General features: G+C 41.2%; 2 protein-coding genes across 7 annotated transcripts; one reads left to right on the forward strand and one right to left on the reverse strand.

Annotated features, from left to right (window-relative positions):
• Positions 1 to 37: 37 nt before the first annotated feature.
• Positions 38 to 10,404, reverse strand: LOC130204951 (anthrax toxin receptor 2-like). The gene is made up of 17 exons (XM_056431984.1): positions 10,182 to 10,404; positions 9,570 to 9,641; positions 8,289 to 8,360; positions 8,027 to 8,108; positions 6,877 to 6,981; positions 6,607 to 6,675; positions 5,467 to 5,547; positions 5,312 to 5,372; positions 4,927 to 5,022; positions 3,861 to 3,930; positions 2,335 to 2,413; positions 2,111 to 2,206; positions 1,897 to 1,950; positions 1,539 to 1,631; positions 979 to 1,152; positions 712 to 792; positions 38 to 209 (listed from the first exon to the last, which is right to left on the reverse strand). The coding sequence occupies exons 1-17, from the start codon at positions 10,304 to 10,306 to the stop codon at positions 171 to 173; spliced, it is 1,449 nt and encodes a 482-aa protein (XP_056287959.1). The 5' UTR covers positions 10,307 to 10,404; the 3' UTR covers positions 38 to 170.
• A 1,737-nt stretch (positions 10,405 to 12,141) lies between these two features.
• LOC130204952 (progestin and adipoQ receptor family member 3-like) lies at positions 12,142 to 18,200 on the forward strand. 6 transcript variants are annotated; one of them, XM_056431987.1, is made up of 7 exons: positions 12,142 to 12,231; positions 12,858 to 13,084; positions 13,324 to 13,486; positions 14,203 to 14,358; positions 14,440 to 14,637; positions 14,743 to 14,833; positions 16,083 to 18,200. In XM_056431987.1, the coding sequence occupies exons 2-7, from the start codon at positions 12,897 to 12,899 to the stop codon at positions 16,217 to 16,219; spliced, it is 933 nt and encodes a 310-aa protein (XP_056287962.1). In that variant the 5' UTR covers positions 12,142 to 12,231; positions 12,858 to 12,896; the 3' UTR covers positions 16,220 to 18,200. The 6 variants fall into 6 exon arrangements, with proteins under 6 accessions (XP_056287962.1, XP_056287960.1, XP_056287963.1 ...); XM_056431985.1 differs by lacking the exon at positions 12,142 to 12,231 and adding an exon at positions 12,332 to 12,521; XM_056431988.1 differs by lacking the exon at positions 12,142 to 12,231 and adding an exon at positions 12,332 to 12,521 and having other exon boundaries at positions 14,503 to 14,637.
• The last annotated feature ends 500 nt before the right edge of the window (positions 18,201 to 18,700 follow it).

Consider the following 18,700-nt stretch of genomic DNA (forward strand, 5'->3'; position numbering starts at 1 on the left):
AGGTTCTACATCTCTGATTACATCACCAACAACAGAACACAAGTAAAGACATTTATTTACAATACAAGTTAAATTCGAACAAATATCTTTTGAGTGTATGTCACTCTTGTCGGTCATCTTTGGCAAAAAACTGTAATAAAGTGAAAAGTGTTGACCCTCATGGTTAAACTTCAGTGACTCTGAACTCTGGTGAAGTTGATACAGCGGCCCTGGAGACACACAAAACAGACGATACGGTCAGATGAAATCAAGTATCAGATTCTGAGTTGTAAACAGAATGGAAGAACAAAATGATCAAAATATGGAGAAAACTATCCTTAAAACATTGGCTCGCCTGTTGCCTATTCAAAGCTGTGAAGTGCTGACATGTACACTGTAATTTATTACGACTTAGTCGGCGCAGTAATCTGTTATTTGTCTGTTGGGTAGATAATTAGGGAGATCGCCTGTGTTCTGTTATTATCTAATCAAATCCCTTTGACGTCAAAGGGTCCATTTACTAATTAAATCAAATGGTGATAGTTTATGGCAAACACAAATAACCAAATGAAAAAATATATATATATTATTCCTTAGTGACGACAGAGCAGCTTTTCTACCCGTAGGTCTGCAGAAAAGAAGAAATGATGATCAAAGTATCCTGAATTGATGAGCATCTTTCATCCGACGAGTTTGCTTGCACTGGAGGTAAATACTGGAGAGTCTTCTTACCTTGTCCTGAGCCGTTGGCCTCATGATTGCCACTCTGTCATACTGCCGCCTCAGTAATGCCCGCAATGCATCATAACGTCCCTGAAAGTCAAATCCAATTTGGTTAATTCCATCAAAAACACAACATAGGCGCCTTAACATTTATTTGTCGGTCAGAATCAGATCGATATCGAACCCATAAAGTTGTAGATAGCAGTAAACCTGCAATCAAAGAGCATTTGATGTGAACCATGACTGTCTGGTGATTAACGAGGGTTATTGTCTCACCTTGATGGGAGTGTACCATTTGGACTGTGACGGGGGGATGAGCACTGGAGGAGCTTGTAGTCGGGGTTGAGGCATGATGGGCTCCTCAACTCCCTCCGGCATCGTGACCACAGCGTTTTTGGCTTTCTCGAGCCGCGCCCCTTCCTCTGTGGACCCCATCTGGCCCCAACGCACCTGCAGAGCACGGGTGCAAAAGACGGACCCGTCTGTTAGTGGCAGCACGGCAGCTAAATGGTTAAAAACACCGAACACACACAGACACTCCCCAATAACATGTTAAAATAATGTGTGTTCACCATGCTTAATAATAATAATACATACAATTTCTATAGCACTTTTCAGAATACTCTTTACAACACATAATTAAAAAATCCTAAAAGCTAAAAATAACTAAAATTACAATAAAAACAAACGATAAAAGCAAATAAGAACGTAGAGAGCACACAATCACACATTAAAAGCAGTTTTGAACAGGTGGGTTAAACGGATGTGTAGCGGTGAAAAATAAAATAAAAGTAGAAGGGCACAATTATATACTTTTTGCATCTTTCTTCTATTACCTCCATGCGTTTGATTCCTCCAGCTCCTCTGCCTCCGTAGTACGAAGCATCCACTGTCGGCCACCTGTGTTTGGGCGAAAGCTCTTCTGGCTCCTTGAAAACAACACAAGTAAATTGGAATAACTATACAGTGATTTCCAGTTCCAACTTTTATCTCTTTTGGACTCACGATTTTAGAATACTGTACACAATTGTAATGGTTCATTTAACAGGGAAAGTCATTAAGCCCTTAACTTAATAATATAATTAAATGTCGTGAACGAGGTAACGCTAAGATTGCAACGTCAGAATGTCAATTAAGAAACTTGCTGGTAAAGAAAGATAAACATGTTTTTTTAACAATCTGTGGTCTACTCACGATGACAGGAGGCGGCGGCGGTGGTGGGCGAGATGGGGGCGGGTCTCTGATCACCTGGTAGAATAAATGTGAATAAGCTATGAATGTAACTTTGTCAACGGACAGAAATAAATAAGTGTAACTAATGGAACACGTGGGAATACGTCCATACATTTAAAATAGCACTGAATTACGGCCTGTAGTTTACACGAATACATCGAGGCTGAAGACTCACCACAGTGCAGCAGAGAGGCCAGAACCACCAGAATAAAGCCACAGCCAGTAAGAGCAACAGAGCCAACATCAACCAGAGCACCCAGAACCCATCGGACTGCAATAAACACGCACAGATCAACGGTCAACGTTGTGTAAAAGCTGACAGCGATACTATGATAAGCACTGGCGACCTGTCACGAAAGGCGGTTTTCTATTTTTTGGTCCTATATGATTGGTACTCACACATGTTGTGGCATAGATGGTGATGGGACTGGAGATGTAGGATTGCCCATTGTTCAGGCTCACCAGCACTTCGATTGATCTGCAATTATTAGACAGAAGCACTGAAAACTACACCAGAAGCTCAAACTATTAGCAGCTGAATGTAATGTATTGTTTGCCGTTAGAGGGTTGAACTCAACTCCCTGAGAATCTCAGTCTGTGCATGAGTGTTCCAGTGAGGAGAGAGCGTTACAGAGTGGGTGAGACATGACGGGAAGTGAGAGGCGACTGGGGACAGATGGAGGGGGGATGAAGTGAAATCAGCTTTGGCTCGCTCTCTAAATGCCACAGAGATATTCTGGTTCAGTTCATACAACACGTTGAGCCGCTGATAGTTCTACAGTAAACATTGTTCTCATTCTCTGTTACAGACACACAACAGATTTCTAGTTTCCAAGTCCAACCTGCGGCATTTGCACAGGCCTCATGTTCCGCTTGGACAAAGGAGGAAATGCAGATGGGTTGAAAGTGATACATTTTGGGCACGGCAAATGTCATTTTATATTTCTTTGAATTTTCTTGAAGAGAGGACATTCTTGGTATCAGTTTTTCCTTTAACACTATGGCAAAAGAGACATTTACTATCCATCAGTTTTGTGAAAAGTTGCCACACATAAGCGTTGGGCCGATCAAACCCTTTCTTTATAAACCTGTTGTCAGAGGAATGCCGTGGCAGTGAGGTTATAAAAGGAAGTCTTGTCAAACGGCTTTCACAGAAATCAAACCTCTTGTTCTATTTAAGGGCAAATACAGGCTCAGTGTTGGCCCAGCCTGGTGGGAGCACGGAGATGCTAATGACTCTGATGTCTACTCACAGCCTTTGGGGATAACTGATTTAAAACAAAGAAAAACAAGCACAGAAAGGACCGGAAACTGACTATGCACAAACACTTATGTGTTTTTCCGGTGCAGATTAAGAAATTCAACCACTCCTCTTTTTTTTGTAGGCAACTGCAATTATACACCGTTGTCATGATCCAGAGTTTTTGTGTCTTGTTTTGTGTCTTATTTTGAAGTCCCTGTATCTCGTGTCCTCGGTTTCCCTGCACTTCCTGTCCCTCTGATTGTCTGCCCTGTTCCTGATTGTTTCATCGTTTCCTTCTGTGTGATTGCTAGCCTGCTAGCCCCACCCTCATTGTGGCCACCTGTGTCTCGTTCCCCAGTGTCCAATCACCTCCACCTCCCTGTGTGTGTGTGTGTGTGTCCTATTTTGAGTAAAAGTTTACATTTTCTTTGGATAGTTGTTGGCATTTGGGTCCTATGACTCTCTGGCTACAACACCATGGCACCATGACACCATTGGCTAAAATAACAATGACCAGGTTAATATATTGTGACTATATAATACTGTAATTGCAATGTGAATTGTAACTACAGTTTCAGTTGTTTTGCATTTAGAGTGAAACCTCATCATTTTGTTGTTGTACTTTTACTTTCAGCTGGTTAATCGTTTGACAGTTATGGACACTGCGTGTCAGCTGACTTACTGTCCGGCCTCTTGCAGAACAGGAGCTGGACACAGCAGATAGCCGTCTCGAACCACTGTTGGCTTCTGGTCTGAAAAGAGACAGAGACAGATGCGCTGTGATAACTACTGCCCATAAGGAAAATGATTTTCAGACACAAACATGACCAACAAAAAACAAATACACAACGTCTCGTTGTAAATGGAAGTAACACCACATAACTTTGGCTTGCAAAAAAACAATTCATGCATTTGCTCATGGCTTTTTAAATGCTGAAAGATAATTGTTCAAGGGTGAGTATTAGCATTGGTACATCATCTAATTATCTCCACTGTAAAAAGGGAAGATGCTCTGTACCTTGCTGCCATGATGTTATACTTATTCTGTGTGCATTAAGCATAATAATTGTTCTTAAGGTAGTAGGCCACCTTAAAAGATAGGATAGTAGTAGTTTAAAGTAATCAGCCACCTTTAAAGACAGGATAGTAGTAGTTTAAGGTAGTAGTCCACCTTAAATAAAGGATAGTAGTAGTTTAAGGTAGTAGTCCACCTTTAAATACAGGATAGTAGTAGTTTTGTTTGGTATATATTTAGATTCCCAGGCAGTATACAACTTTAGAGCAACAGAGCAATAATAAAAAACTAAAACAAAGAAGAAATCAATTCCAGCAGGAGAGATAACAGTAAGCTGGTTCGAGGTCTAACAGGAAGACGAAACACAGTTGTGTGTTATCCCTTCGTGTCCTCTCAGTAACATGAAGAAGACATCGATCTGTTAATAGACTAATGAGACAGAGAGCATGCTCTCCGTCCTTCTGCGTCTCATAATGCCTCCTCTGTTCTCTGGCTGGAGTCAATAAAAAGCAGCCACTGTTTGTTTCTGGAGGCCGTGCCTCTGTCTTTCCACTTCAGCACAGACTGCACGTCGTATCACATTTCCACTCATAGATGCCGTTATCCCAAAGAGCATTGCAATCTAGGGGCATGTTTTATCCCTGTTAGTAAATCAAATTATAATATTGCTTCCAGGGTTACATAAGTGCATTCCGAGCGTTAACAGTGTGTCGAGTGTGTGGCATTCACTGACCGTACGTCTTTTGATCGACTGTGAGAACGCAGAGCATGTTGTCCGTCCTCCTGGACCCGCTGAAGCCACTGCCCCTCAGCACCACACTGAAAGACTCTGAGAACCATCAGACACATTACACTGCTGGGATAGAAACAGCATTTATTCAAGAGCAAATAAGGTGATCGAGCAGATCAAAGTCAACAAGACGAAGAGTCTACAGAGTAAGGTCCCCTTCATGATTAAAAGTAAAGTAGAGTTGTGTAGTGTTGTGGAAGAGTGAGAGAGAGTTCATAGAGTCACACTGCTGCCTGTAGTAATCCTAGAATTTCATTTAATAAACATTTAGTAAGACCTCAGACTGTTTTCTTCTTCCCTGCATCAAAACTCTGCACCACTAACTCACCGTTCACACAGACACTGGACGGCTCGATCGTGAAGACGTCTGCACACGTCTGCCTCAGGATCTGTGTGGAGAGGCAACAAGCTCACTCTGATGTCACTCCCACGGCGTGCGCCGGGTCCACGCTCTGGTGCATTGTTAAATCTGATTGACCTCACCGAGTTGACGATGTCTTTGAGGGCATGAAACCCGGACAGCACCGGGAAGACCTGTTCCGTGCTGTCGGCTATGTCGGCGAGCTGAGACAAATAAGAAATGACATTTTAATGAATTTAGTTCCTTTACATTTCAGAGCAGCATTTCTCTTTGGGAGGTCTTCAGCTTGTTCCGGTTCAAGGCTTCGGCAGCGTTCAGGGAGGAAGAGCCTGTTTCTGGGAGATGAAAGCTCTGGACAGCTGGCTGGAGCGTTTATCTCCTGCCTCCATGATAGCACAACAGGAAACTGGCCTGGCATTATTTAATTGGAGAGTGATGTAATTACTTCCTCCTCAGACTGCAAAGTGCACTCGGTCAGTAACCGGGCAGAAGAGCGCTAGCACCCGTTGACTGATGAAGACTTTTCGAGCCAGAAGTTATGACAATTTGAAGCCACTCTGATCTGCTAATTGTTATTTATTTTACAGAGGAAGACTGTCACTGTGATGTGATTAGAGAAAGATTCAGGGTGGGGGGTTTTGCAACTACGGATGCCACTTTAATTGAATTATATTGTAGAATCACATTTCTCAACAAATGCGATTACAGTTTGTTTGTTTTTTTCACCGCAAATTTCATCACGGATAACAAAGGATGATGACTGCTGAAAAGATAACGGATCACAGTGCTACAAACACGGCAGATCGATGCTTCTCAATATATTAGATATTTTATAGGACAATGCTTTATTCCTTTTTCCCCCTCTTTTAGTATTTCTTACAGTCAACACTGACTGTGTGGAAGACATTTTGGTTGTTCTTATTCCGCCTATGAGGACACATTCAATTTAATGTTTGTTCTTTGTTGCTTCCTTGAAATGCCCTGATACCTGCACGGGAAGAAATCACTCAAACAGACGAAGCAACAAGGCCAAGGTGTGCTAATGAATCAGGGCTAAAGACAACTTGTCTATTGAGGATCTCACCATAACAGACCCTAACATACTCTGATAAACACACACACACACACACACACACACACACAGAAAGACAAATACAACCTCAGTGTTTACACAACCAAACAGTATGAGTATCAGAGAGACGGGTTCTTTCTCACAGTGCTTAGGGCCATCAGAGGCGGATAGAGCGTGAATGTCCTCCTACCTGTCTGTGGTCAAAGTCCATGACCCCGACACAGTACACTCTGGCTCCAAACCCTCTGGCTTCGTCAGCCTGGGAAGGCATAGCACAGAAAGTCCTGAGTCAAGTTCTGCTAGGACCGTACACTAAAAACATGTTGCAGAAAATAAATAAGCGATGAACAATCACACAAGGGTTCAATCTTGTGGCCTAGAAATGAGCCAGTTGCTCCTTGGAATAAGCACAAGGTACTGCTATGAAAACAAGAGAGTGATGCATGATGCTGGTTAATACCTCCTGTACAGTCAGTTCATAGGGGTAGACCTCCAGCTTGCCATCAGTAAGAACGATGATGATGGTGGATGACGGGGAAGTTTGCGTCTTCATCTGCTCTGACGCCTGCAGAGAGTAGAGACAAACTCAGTGACGCTCACACACACACACACACGCACACATATTGATGGGCACTGCTGCTGTGATTTTTTAAATGTCCCCACTGTGGGACGAATAAAGGAATATCATATATCATATCATATTGTGCGTGTGTGTCGCCCTGACATGATAATGACACTTCTACTGTCGTATGTTGCTGAAACACTGTTTGAAATATCTAAAATCACATCTACGTTTCTTTTTTGTTTTGTTGATCTATTATAATGTTATAATGTACAAATAGACCGAGGCACATGGCCGGCAGCAGTGCATTAGAGTACATTTTACATTACATTACATTTAGCTAACGCTTTTATCCAAAGCGACTTACAATAAGTGCATTCAACCAAGAGTACAAACTCAGAACAACAAGAATCAGGGAAGTAACGTTTCTTCAAGAAAGTCAAACTACAAAAGCACCATAAGTAGTATTCAAGTGCCACTGGAGTGCTAATCTGTTTTTCATTCCAGATATAGTTGGAAAAGATGTGTTTTTAGTTTCCAGTGGAAGACGTAGAGACTTCCTGCTGTCCTAATGTCGGTGGGGAGCTCGTTCCACCAATGAGGAACCAGGACAGCAAACAGTCTGGATTTAGTCAAGTGATTAGCTCGAAGTGACGGAGTCACAAGGCGATTGGCTGTCGCCGGGCGGAGTGAACGGGGTGTGGTCTCAGGTTGGACCATATCCTGGTCGTTGATGTAGGATGAGAAAAGGGAGTGTGAGATACCCCGGTCCTGAAGGGAGGACATAAGGATCTGGTGGTTCACTGTGTCAAATGCAGCAGAACGGTCTAGAAGGATAAGGACAGATGAGAGAGAGGCTGCTCTAGTTGCTCAGAGACAGCAAGGAGTCTCTGTTGAGCGTCCGGCCTTGAATCCAGACTGGAGAGGATCAAGAAGGTTGTTGCTGTGGAGATTTTATAACCTCTAACTGAGCACACTTAGTACATACATTGTATTGAATTCCCCCTGAAGCAGGTGTAAAGTTTGGCTCCTGGAGGAGTGAACCTACCGCTTTCATGCCTTCGTGCATGTACGTTTCACCAGCGGGTTTGATTTGGCTCAGCTTCTCCAAACCCTCATCGATCTTTGACCTGCGCACCCGGATCCCAAAACATGGACAACAGTTTAAATACAGACTGATAAGAGGTCAGTTTCTGTGTGATCTGGTTATCTCTGTTAGGATGGAGGGGGAGTAAGTTGGGTTAGGGAGTTAAGCATAGAATGAGAGAAAGAGAGGATGGAAAACTTTTAGTTTTGAATGAAAGTGGTACCTGTCTCCAGTGAGTGGCAGTATTACAACTGCTCTGGCTGAAAAGACGATGTAGGAAACCCTCATCCTGGGACTGAAACACACAGACACAGGACGCCTCTGAACCGTATCTGCAGTACTAGGTTTTTTTTTTTTTTAAGGTAAAACATTATAAGTGAGTGTCAATAAAAAAAAGATTAGGGTGAATTAAATAAGATAATGAGACATTAAATATAAATGTATTTTAAATGATATATGTGCTGAAACAAAATATGACATAAAAATGACAATTACATAACTTTTTGGCGAGGTATTACATTGCAAGTCCCTTCTTCCTAGTTTTGAGGTTCATATTTAGATTTATCTATGTGTATTATTGTTGTCCTGGTACTAAATGTGTAAAAGGACAATACAGTTCAATCCATAAACATTATACATCACGATAAACCTGAACGCGCCACAATAATATAACAACACAACATAACAACATGGTAATAGAACATGATACAACATTACCTGACTTTTTAATGAGATATCGTTTAGTGTATTGTCATGAAATTGCAGTATATAGCAAGACATAATTCTACATAACGTGGCAAAGCACATATGTTGCAAATTATTACACAACATTAAAAAAATCAACATTATTCATCAAGCAGTATTTTTTCTTTACTTGGTAGGGAGTTGAAACCTCAAACCTTGTCACTGTTAATTCCTTTCTCTGTCCTCTAGGCTGTGAAGGGATATAGGACTGAACTTCCACATCTGGTAGCACGTTTTGCTTTAATATTTGACTGAAGATATCACACACAAACACACTTTCTGGACCATCACCAGAGGGGTTTTGGAACAGTTTGTGGTACGTTACTAAGATCTTATGGTATTTCTCTCTCACACACACACACACACACACACACACACACCCTCTGGATCATTACCAGAGGGTGTACTATTGGAGCAGTTGGTGGCCTTGTATGATGTCTGCTGCTCTAAATAGACATGGCCTACTTTATACTCACTACAACTGTTTGGACTATAATTTTAAGACCTGTAACCACTCCCCGATGTTTAAAATAGTTTTTTTTTCATTAGTTTAAATATGACTGCAGAAAATTGTATACAAGCATATACAAACATATATAAATATGTGCCTGCAAAGCCCTTTAATTTTACCTGGTTTTGAACTGTACTATTACATATTTGCACAGGCTATTTATAGTACACCCCTCACATCTGAGGAGGGGATGAGAGCAGAAGAGGGGCAGGAGATAGAAGAAAGGGATAGAACAGCCACTTCACCTACCTGACAAACCTGTTGGTGAGCTGCTCCACGAATCCATAGATCTCATGCCAATGTCCAAAAACACTGCCTGACCTGCAAAAACAGGCGATAAATCACACTCATCCAGGCATGAAGTTTCAAATATATCCAACATTCAACAAACAAAACACACATGAACCCAGAAGACAACACAGGTGTGTAAAACACATTCGTAGAGCTTATTATATGATCTGTATAAACTGCATACATGAAGATGTGATTCTGCAGAATGGGTCTTGGTGTATTCTGTTGTTGCATCATGTCACATACACAGAGAAGTGGTCTTGCGTTCGTTTTCTTTGTTGAAAAGGTTGACTCTGGACTTCTGGACAACAACAACACACACCAAGAGGAACTCTGACATCATTGAAATTGAACTTGCTCCAAGAATAGACATCAGCAACAAAATACACTATGTCCATTTTTGCAGAGAAGCAGCAGAGGATAAAAGTAAACACAGCCCTACATGGAGAGGACCGAGACAGGGCTGCCCCTTTCGGAGCACATCGACATATTGTCTGTCCCGGCCGGCTCCGTTATCACTTCCAGAAATTAGCACGTGCACGCAGACAGACACAACCTGCGTTCACTCACCTGTCTAAAACAAAATAAATATCAAACGCTCCATCACACGAAGCTTCGTCGCCATCACGCAACAATGAATTGGCGCAAACACTTAGAGAAAGTAGGATTTGACAAAATATCCATATCAGATCCATAATCCATGCGTTTCATAGCAGCAGTGTATTGGTTTCATTACAAATATCCCCCAAGAAGCAGCTGCGAGTCTTTTTTCCTCTTCTCAGCATCAGCCGGGTCGCCTGACTGCGCGGTCATAATGAAATAAACGGGGCAGGGCTCACAGCTGCTCCGCACCGCGGTCAAACTGAGCACAGCTTCCCTCAGGATTCTTCAAATTAAACTACTTTATTTCATCATTACGATAATGCTTGTGATTGTATTTTGAATATGTCTTCATGTTGTTAATTGCTTCGACACAATTTATTTTATTTTATGTAGGCTAGATTTGATATGCTTTTATTCATGGATGTATTTATTGGTTTATTTAATAGGGACATTTACAGTGCTGTAAATTAGCCAGATTTAGTCTGGGCCTGGATATATATACATTTTAATTAAAAACAGATTATGAATATTATAAAACAGCTATTAATAAGCATGATGGGGGATGAAAAACACACTATATTAGTAATGTTAGTACATATATCATGCAGATTAAATACATTTAAATAATCGAATTAAATCATACTTAGATCCTTTTTAAAGAAAACATAAGAAAACGTTATTTTTTTGTAATTTAAACAAACAATTTTATTTCATGTAATATATCTTATGTTTCAAAATACAAAAACAGCAAGAAAGAATGTGTCTTCGTAACGTTTTATTTTTTGTAATTGTATTCCTGCCTACTGTCATACTCCATCATGCTTTTATTTTGAAGGCACAACTCATGTTCCTGTTATAGATGCCATATCGGACTTTTGGGTGCCAGAGCAGAGCAGCTGGAATACATAGAGACTGAGTGAGATAATGAAATAATAGAAATAATGACAAACAGGATGACTTCCCTCCAGATAATGTGACCTGATTGTAGTGGGGAACGCTCCCCAGAGAAGGAAGGGTAGGCTGATGAACGCACCCTTTTGGCTGGCTCCGCCCCCAATCAGCAGCAGGATATAAATGCCACCTGTTGCCGTTACCTCACTCCCTTTGGGTCTGTCCTCGCTCTTCGTTCACCTGCTGCTGTTTTTGCCCGACTTGTTTTGCTGCTACTATTTTACTTGTTTTTGCATGGTTTGGTTACGGTTAATTGTTTTTGCCTGTTTTTCCTTGTTAAATTTTTTTTTTTAATCATCTTCATTTCCTGTAATACAATTATGTTGTAATTCTACTAAAACACATCTCTGGCCCAATAACGGTAAAAACGAATCTGTGTCCTTTCAATTAATTGTATTTCTTGGGGTGCAAGAGCCCAGGTGGCGTTGTTGGTCTTTTTCATTTCCCCCTTCCTTATGACCTTAACACACAGACATAGTATTGTGTTTTAAAACAGAACTAAGGGATCCATATCTCCCTACAAGACAATAGTAGTTAAGCATTTTTGTATCGGGGTGCTGTGTTTTAAGGTGTAATCAACATTTGCTCCTCAATCAACTGAGCAGTGGTTCATCAGAGTACATTTCTCACTGACTCATAAACCACACCCAATAATTATCATTTCATGCCTGATGTCTCCTTTCTTCTCAGAACAAACCAGTCCATCATGTTCCAATACATCTGTTGCAGATGGAAAGAGACGTTGAATTGGTATGTTGGAGTAATTTGATCCAAAATGTGACTACTCCTTTGTCTCACAACAAAAGAGAAAAAAAAGACTGGATAGTCAACATACCAAAGTCATTGTGTCAGCAAATTGCATCTAATCTGTTTAACGTTGCACTGCCAGTGATCCCCTCCCAAATGTCATGGACGGCTGTAATGGATTATGTGTTTTTTGGGTGTAGCAGTTGGACGAGGACGCGGAGCACTCTCTCTTCTCTACGCGAATACACACAAACTACTTTTACACAGGATTGTAAGAGATATTTCTGCAGCAAAGCTCGGAGGGTTACTTCGGCTCCAGGTACAGTGCTCCACTTTCACCAGTGGGTGGCAGTAACGTACCGTCTCCTCCTCATAACATCCTGTAATACCTAAACGAAGAAGAAAGGTTCGGCGTCACCCAGTAGCTAAGCTGACCATATGTGTTTTGTGTGTTTTCTTTAACTAAAATGTTATTTATTTTTTTAACACAAGGCCAGCGTAATAATTACCGGGTTATGGCCGAATTGGCGGTCCGACTAATGGTGAGCTTTGCACCCTGGTGTGTTTGGATCGGTTCAGCGGGCTGCGGTGCTGAACACGCCGGTCAAGGTTAGCGTCGCCTGCGTTTGCTCTCCGGGATCTGAACCCGCGCTCAATGAGACCGTCTCACACGTTGCTCTGAAGAGACGCCATTATGTCTGTTTGGCAGCTTGATATAAAAAGAAGCTTTATTTCCAAATGAAATAGGTAATCGCATCTGCGTTGAGTCATCGCGCTGCGGGTGTTAATACACCGTGGTAACAGCTAAACACACACGCGCTGTGGAGGAGAGGATGAGGGAGTCGGGAACATGTTTCACGAACACGAGAACCAACACTATAATATGAAATGAGTTCAAATGAATGAATGAATGAATCTCTCTCTCTCTCTCTCTCTCTCTCTCAGCCTTAACTTTTCCCCGGCTTGCCAGTGGCAGAGAGCGAGATGCTGCTGAAGATGCCCCAGAAGACTCCCCACTTCATAGACCTGGGCAGCTCTAAGCAGTGGCCTGTGATGATACCCCAGAGGATAAGGCTGTACACCTATGAACAGATCCCCGTCTTCCTCAAAGAAAACCCCTTCATCACAGGCGGCTACAGGGCCCACCTGCCCTCTAAACTCTGCCTGAGGAGGTGGGAGGCATGTTGGAAACATGTGCTTTTGATATCAGAGTTTAAGACTGATTCACTACAATCCAGTTGTGTTGATGTTTTTTAAGTATTATTTGCCTATTGGTGTCAATGGTGCAGAATGTTTTGCAGGTGCATGTTACAGTGGGCGTTGTTGTGTTCATGTCCTCGTTGTTGTGTTAATGTCCTCGTTGATGTGTTCATGTCCTCGTTGATGTTCGTTTTCTTCTTTTACGTTGCAGTATTTTCATTCTCTCCAATGAGAGTGTGAACATTTGGAGCCATCTTCTCGGTTTCCTTCTCTTCTTCTTTCTGGGGCTCAACGACCTCTCGTATGTGCTGCCAGCCTCTGGAGCGAAAATAGAGGACTACGTCATCTACACTATCGGACTCTTCTGCTTCCAGGTAAAAATGATTTGTCTAACGGTCCCCTGGAGAAGTCGCTGATATCAAACAAATTCTTTCACATTTGTTTGGATGTGAGTCGGAATTCAAACCGTTCCAGCTCTCTTTGGTCTTCCCAGTGTCCAATGTCTGTAATTGTACTACTTTAACTGGAATTACTGTCTAATTTTTTAATTCTTTACAGCGGTTTACAAGTATCAGTTAATTATGAACATCTGCATTCGCTGAGTATATGCATAAAGTATGTATGGCTTAATAAACTGATTCAGGAAGGTTCACGTTTCCTGCCGCAGCCGTGCAATCAGTTCACCTAACCCACAGGTGTGTAAGCTGTATGTATGTGTGGCTGTTGTAAATTGTATAGCAGCTGATTAATAACGTGGTAATGGAATAGATTATAAATTGGTGTGATCCCCACTTAGAGTAGATATAGTGAAGTATTTGTGACCCGCACAACCTCTTTAAACCCTTTTCTTTGTCCATATAAGTGGATATTATGAGTATCAAGATTGTCCTCAGAAATCACTATTCTTTGAGATAAGTTAATGTATTTTAGTCGCAGAAGGATTGTGTTGACTTAAAAAGTTAAAGATGTATTGGTGACAATCACAAATAAGGGCTCTAAACATTTTTAAAAATTATAATAATTGTGGAGTTGGAGTCCTTTTTCTTTCCAGTTTGTAAATGGTACTGTCTGTGCTTGTTTTTTACCGCAGGTGTGCATGTTGTGTTCTGTGGGGTATCACCTGTTCGCGTGCCACCGGTCAGAGAAGACTTGCCGTCGCTGGCTGTCTTTGGACTACGCAGGCATCTCTGTTGGCATCCTGGGCTGCTATGTACCCGGGATCTTCTACGCCTTCTACTGTAACGCTGTAAGTGTGAACCGTCGACATTTCTTCTTCTTCTTCTTCTGATTGGACCGTATCTAATCTAGTCACTCTCCTTTCTTGCAGTTTTGGCGACAGGTCTACCTGCTGACAGTGCTGTCCCTGATCCTAGCCGTCTTCTGTGCTCAGGTCCACCCTCATTACCTCAGCAATGAATGGCGAGGGATTCGGGCGACGATCTTCTGCTGTGTGACTGGCATCAGTGTGATCCCGGCATGTCACTGGGTCTGGCTCAATGGAGGATTCCACACTGACGTTGTACAGGTCAGGAAACATAGTTTTCCGCTGGTGATCATGAATTCCAGCCCCCCCCCCCCCCATCTAAAACGTTCTGCAATACAAACTTTTTTTGTTTTGTTTCACATGCAGCTGTTCCTGCCTCGTATAATCGTGATGTACCTGATAGCTGGATCGGCTTTCTTGTTCTACGTCACCAAGATCCCCGAACGCTGCTTCCCCGGTGAGTCATTCTCCTCCGTCTCTTTCTGTGTGCAGGTGGGGAGCTGTGGCGTGAAACCAAGTGAGACATTTGGTCAAGTGAACAAGAAAGAGATGTGTTATTGTGGTTACTGTGTGACTATGGATAAACAAAGGTGGCAATATATTGTTTTCAGTGTGAATTGTGTTTTGTTGTCTCAGTGAAGAGTTGTAGAAGCCGCCGCTCCCCTTATTAGCTTAGCTGAAGTAAAGTTTTCAGATGGTTTCAAACCCGTGTCGCCTGGAACAAAACCACACGGTCTCTTAAACCTCATTGAAGGTCTCAGAATCAGCAGCTTAAACTGCATCTGTAGTTTTGGTCTAAACCCAATGGTTCATTGAAACAACCTAAAAACCACTGTAGGTGTAAACCTCAGATATGACACACAATGTAATATCTGAGATTCACTTTAAAGTCTAACAGATGTAAAAGAAAGATATAAAGGAAATGCTACAATACGGTTTAAAATAGTGATACTATGTAATTACACTGAAACAGTGTCACAACTACCTCGAATTATTATTTTTTGAACTCAGAACATGCTACAGACTGAAGAGGTCAATGTATTAAAATTCATTGCTGTAAGTCCAGTAAGTCTAAGGTACTGGACTTGTTGCACATTCAGGACATTGTAAATGTTCAGGCCACTAAAGCCGGACTCACAGAAATAAGCCGATCCATACTGAAGTTTTTTATATCGTTACATATTTTTTATTATTATTAATACTTTAATGGATTGAAATGTGGCAGTGTTAGTATTGTAGAGGGCAACACGTTCTACAATATTAGCTTTGTTTGGTACGGTAATTTATTTTTGCGGTAGTCAGTAGTGCAACTTGACTAAACACTGACACCCACTCTCTTTTGTTAAGTAGGATTTATTAAAGCTTTCCAGCTGACCTGGAAAAGCTGGCAGCTGAAACAGGTTTCCTTAATTACCACTTAACGAGGCAAAGCAGAGCGGATAGGATATGTTTGACTTGTCATAGCGGGACAATCACAGGTGTGACCAATAAAGACGGCGCCACTTTAAGCAGTCGTCCCAGTCCGGCGTCGAGAATATAAGGATACGCTGATGTTTAGGACATGTTTACATACTTTTTCTAGCTATTTAAGTGTAAATATCCTCCTAAAAATAACTATATTTTCATTCGTGTACATTCTGAGGAAAGCACGAGAATGAACAAAAACAATGTGAACTGTATTTAGAGCCTGTCCCCTCCTCTTCTAGGCCAGCTGAACTACCTGGGTGCCAGTCACCAGGTATGGCACATACTGGTGGTGGTGATGTTTTACTGGTGGCACCAGACTGCTCTACACATCATGCACTTCAGGCACAGGCAGTCCTGCCCGACCAGCAGCAGCTAAGTTGAACTGATCCAACATTGTTCTGGAAAGGCCACCGGTTGCAGGCTAAAAAGCTAAAACGGTTAAAAGACATCAGTTAGACTCCGTTATGTTAATATTCAAACACTTCCCACCAGTTAGCTGCTGGTTAGAAGTTGCTGCCTCAAGGTTTTTTCAACCACTATCTGCGAAGTTGTAAAACGTAGTCTGATGGTTGCTCTTATCTTCCACTGAGCCTCTGGTTACTGTTTGACTGCTGTTTAATGGCCAGTGATACATTAAGTTTACTATCTCCAACACTAGATATCAGCTTGGAGTGGATAGACGCTACTGTACATCTATAAACTGCTTAATCACCATAACCATTAAGCTGCATGAAGCTGGCATAAACATTACTTTGTAGGTGTTTTTTTAACTTGTCATCATTTTTATCTCATTGTTGGTTGAGATTGGGATGAGTTTTGAAAATAACGACAAGGATTCTGTTTATCAAACAAAAATGCCTGTGAAATATGATTTTTTTTGCTTTTTTCCTCATCAGTTTTTACGAGGTTAGATTGTATAACATGTCTTGATGGAATGTGGAAAGCACAGAACAAAAACACGACAACTAGAAAATCAACTTATAAACACTGTGAACTCTGGGACATGTAATGTCCCAACACCTCAAGCACTTGAAGCTTTCGAACAAATAGCTAAAGGTCAATCAACGATCAAGCTGCAATATCTATGAAGAAAATGTAGGAACCATATTTAGACTGCAGTACATTATTTATTTATAACTGCTTGATTTGTGTGTGTGTCTTTGTCTTTGGAACAAATAAGTTGGATGTTTCAAATAACTCTAAAGTGGCCAAATCCAGTATGTTAGGACCGTATATACAAGGCGAGATCTCATATCAGCCTTAATACCAGAGCAACAGAGCTAATCAAAATACTGTACAACCAGCCCCTTTTGATATAATTGCTATTAGTAGCGATTGGATTTAAACCTTTCAGTAAACAGGATGTGTCACAAGGCAAGTGGTGAAAAAAAAGTCTGAATCACTTGCTAAATATGTTGATAATCTCTGCCCCACATCGTTCTCCTGACATGGCAAATGATTCTGGGGTCATGTGTGGAGTTACCGACTACTGCATGCTTTGTTAGAAGGTGGTTCTGCATGGCTGAAATGAGAACAACAAATGTTGATTGTAATATGGATGAAATGACCCTTTGAACAACAGCTTGAACTGGACAATTAAAATGACAACAAAAACCTTTTTTCTGACCACCTAGTGAGCGGTAGCAGTTTTAACTCTCACTGATTGGTCAAAACCTGGGGCTTTAGGAAGTTAAAGCCCAAATTGTTCTCATATGTCACCTTTGCAGCCTTTGGCTCATATAGTCTATCATAAAGGCTAACTGTGTGAAACAGTGTTGTCATTGTCTGTTTGATGCTGTTTAAATGAGGCCAGTGTTACATGTACCTGAAGCACTTCTCCCCCCCCCCTCCACACCCTTTTGGACATATTTAAGTGTTTAGTGTTTGCTTTATTACATAATTCTAATGATGTTTGTATGTTTTTGCCTTATCTTTGAGTATTTGTACTGTTTACACACTTGCTGTTATAATCTGCTTTGGGTCAAAAACAAATGATCAAACTCAGTTTCATCTTTGCTCTTAGACAACAAGGCCAGTATGGTATTGAATCAAATTCAATGCTTGGAACAAGTTATGAATTTTTAGTTAAGATCGCTACTGCTGCAGAGCTGCAGAACTGGAAGTGGCACAATGAAAGAAGTGACTTTATTTTTGCCTTTTATGTGTGTGTTTTTACTTTTGATCATACATAAAAAATCATCTCATGATTGTTTTATGCTGTGTTTGGGTTTTCCTTGAATATCATTTATATGATAAAGCACTGGCGCTGATTTACAAAATGTATTCTATTTATTTGAGTGCCTATGTGAAATTATATTTTTAAATATTTAGAATGAATAAAGAATGCTGGGAAATAAGTTGTTGGGTTGTCTTTTATCAATAGCTCAGGAATAGTTTGATTTAAATGCCTTGGCTTAACCTAATCCATATTCCAGTCGTGTGCTTATTTCCGCTGTTCATGTTATTGAACAATAGAGGGCAGTATCGGTACAAAAGTTCCCAATTCACAAGCAAGAGTTTAAAAAAAAAAAAGTTAATGCACATATTCGGTTTACCTGATATAACCATCTATTGTCTTCTAAGAAGGGGACTTCTCAGACGGTTCCACATGTGAGGGCTTCCTGCTCGTGGGCGAGGGATTCACTTCAGTAAGCTCATTTAAAATGACATGCTTGTTAAACACGGGGCTCTCCTCCTGACTCAGCAGGCCTGTGGTCACATGCTCAAAGTATCAGTCTCACAAAGTTACGCCAGATCCTCGTCTGTCTATTTATACACAAAGAGCATCTCAGTTTCAGGTGTATTTAAAACACAAACAATAATTTAGTCATGTAACTCCTGTGTTTTGGCAATGCAG

This window comes from Pseudoliparis swirei, chromosome 15, assembly GCF_029220125.1.
Source record: "Pseudoliparis swirei isolate HS2019 ecotype Mariana Trench chromosome 15, NWPU_hadal_v1, whole genome shotgun sequence".
In the NCBI taxonomy this organism is placed as follows: domain Eukaryota; kingdom Metazoa; phylum Chordata; class Actinopteri; order Perciformes; family Liparidae; genus Pseudoliparis; species Pseudoliparis swirei.

Bases quoted from the DNA above. Each gene is read 5' to 3' on its own strand.
- LOC130204952 (XM_056431987.1), top strand. From the start codon at position 12,897: ATGCTGCTGAAGATGCCCCAGAAGACTCCCCACTTCATAGACCTGGGC. The intron at 13,487-14,202 runs GTAAAAATGATT...TTTTTACCGCAG, and splicing joins TCGGACTCTTCTGCTTCCAG to GTGTGCATGTTGTGTTCTGT. The intron at 14,638-14,742 runs GTCAGGAAACAT...TTTCACATGCAG, and splicing joins TCCACACTGACGTTGTACAG to CTGTTCCTGCCTCGTATAAT.
- LOC130204951 (XM_056431984.1), bottom strand. From the start codon at position 10,306: ATGGATCTGATATGGATATTTTGTCAAATCCTACTTTCTCTAAGTGTT. The intron at 2,414-3,860 runs GTAAGTCAGCTG...TAATAATTGCAG, and splicing joins GTTCTGCAAGAGGCCGGACA to ATCAATCGAAGTGCTGGTGA. The intron at 2,207-2,334 runs GTGAGTACCAAT...TGTTTATTGCAG, and splicing joins CCATCTATGCCACAACATGT to TCCGATGGGTTCTGGGTGCT.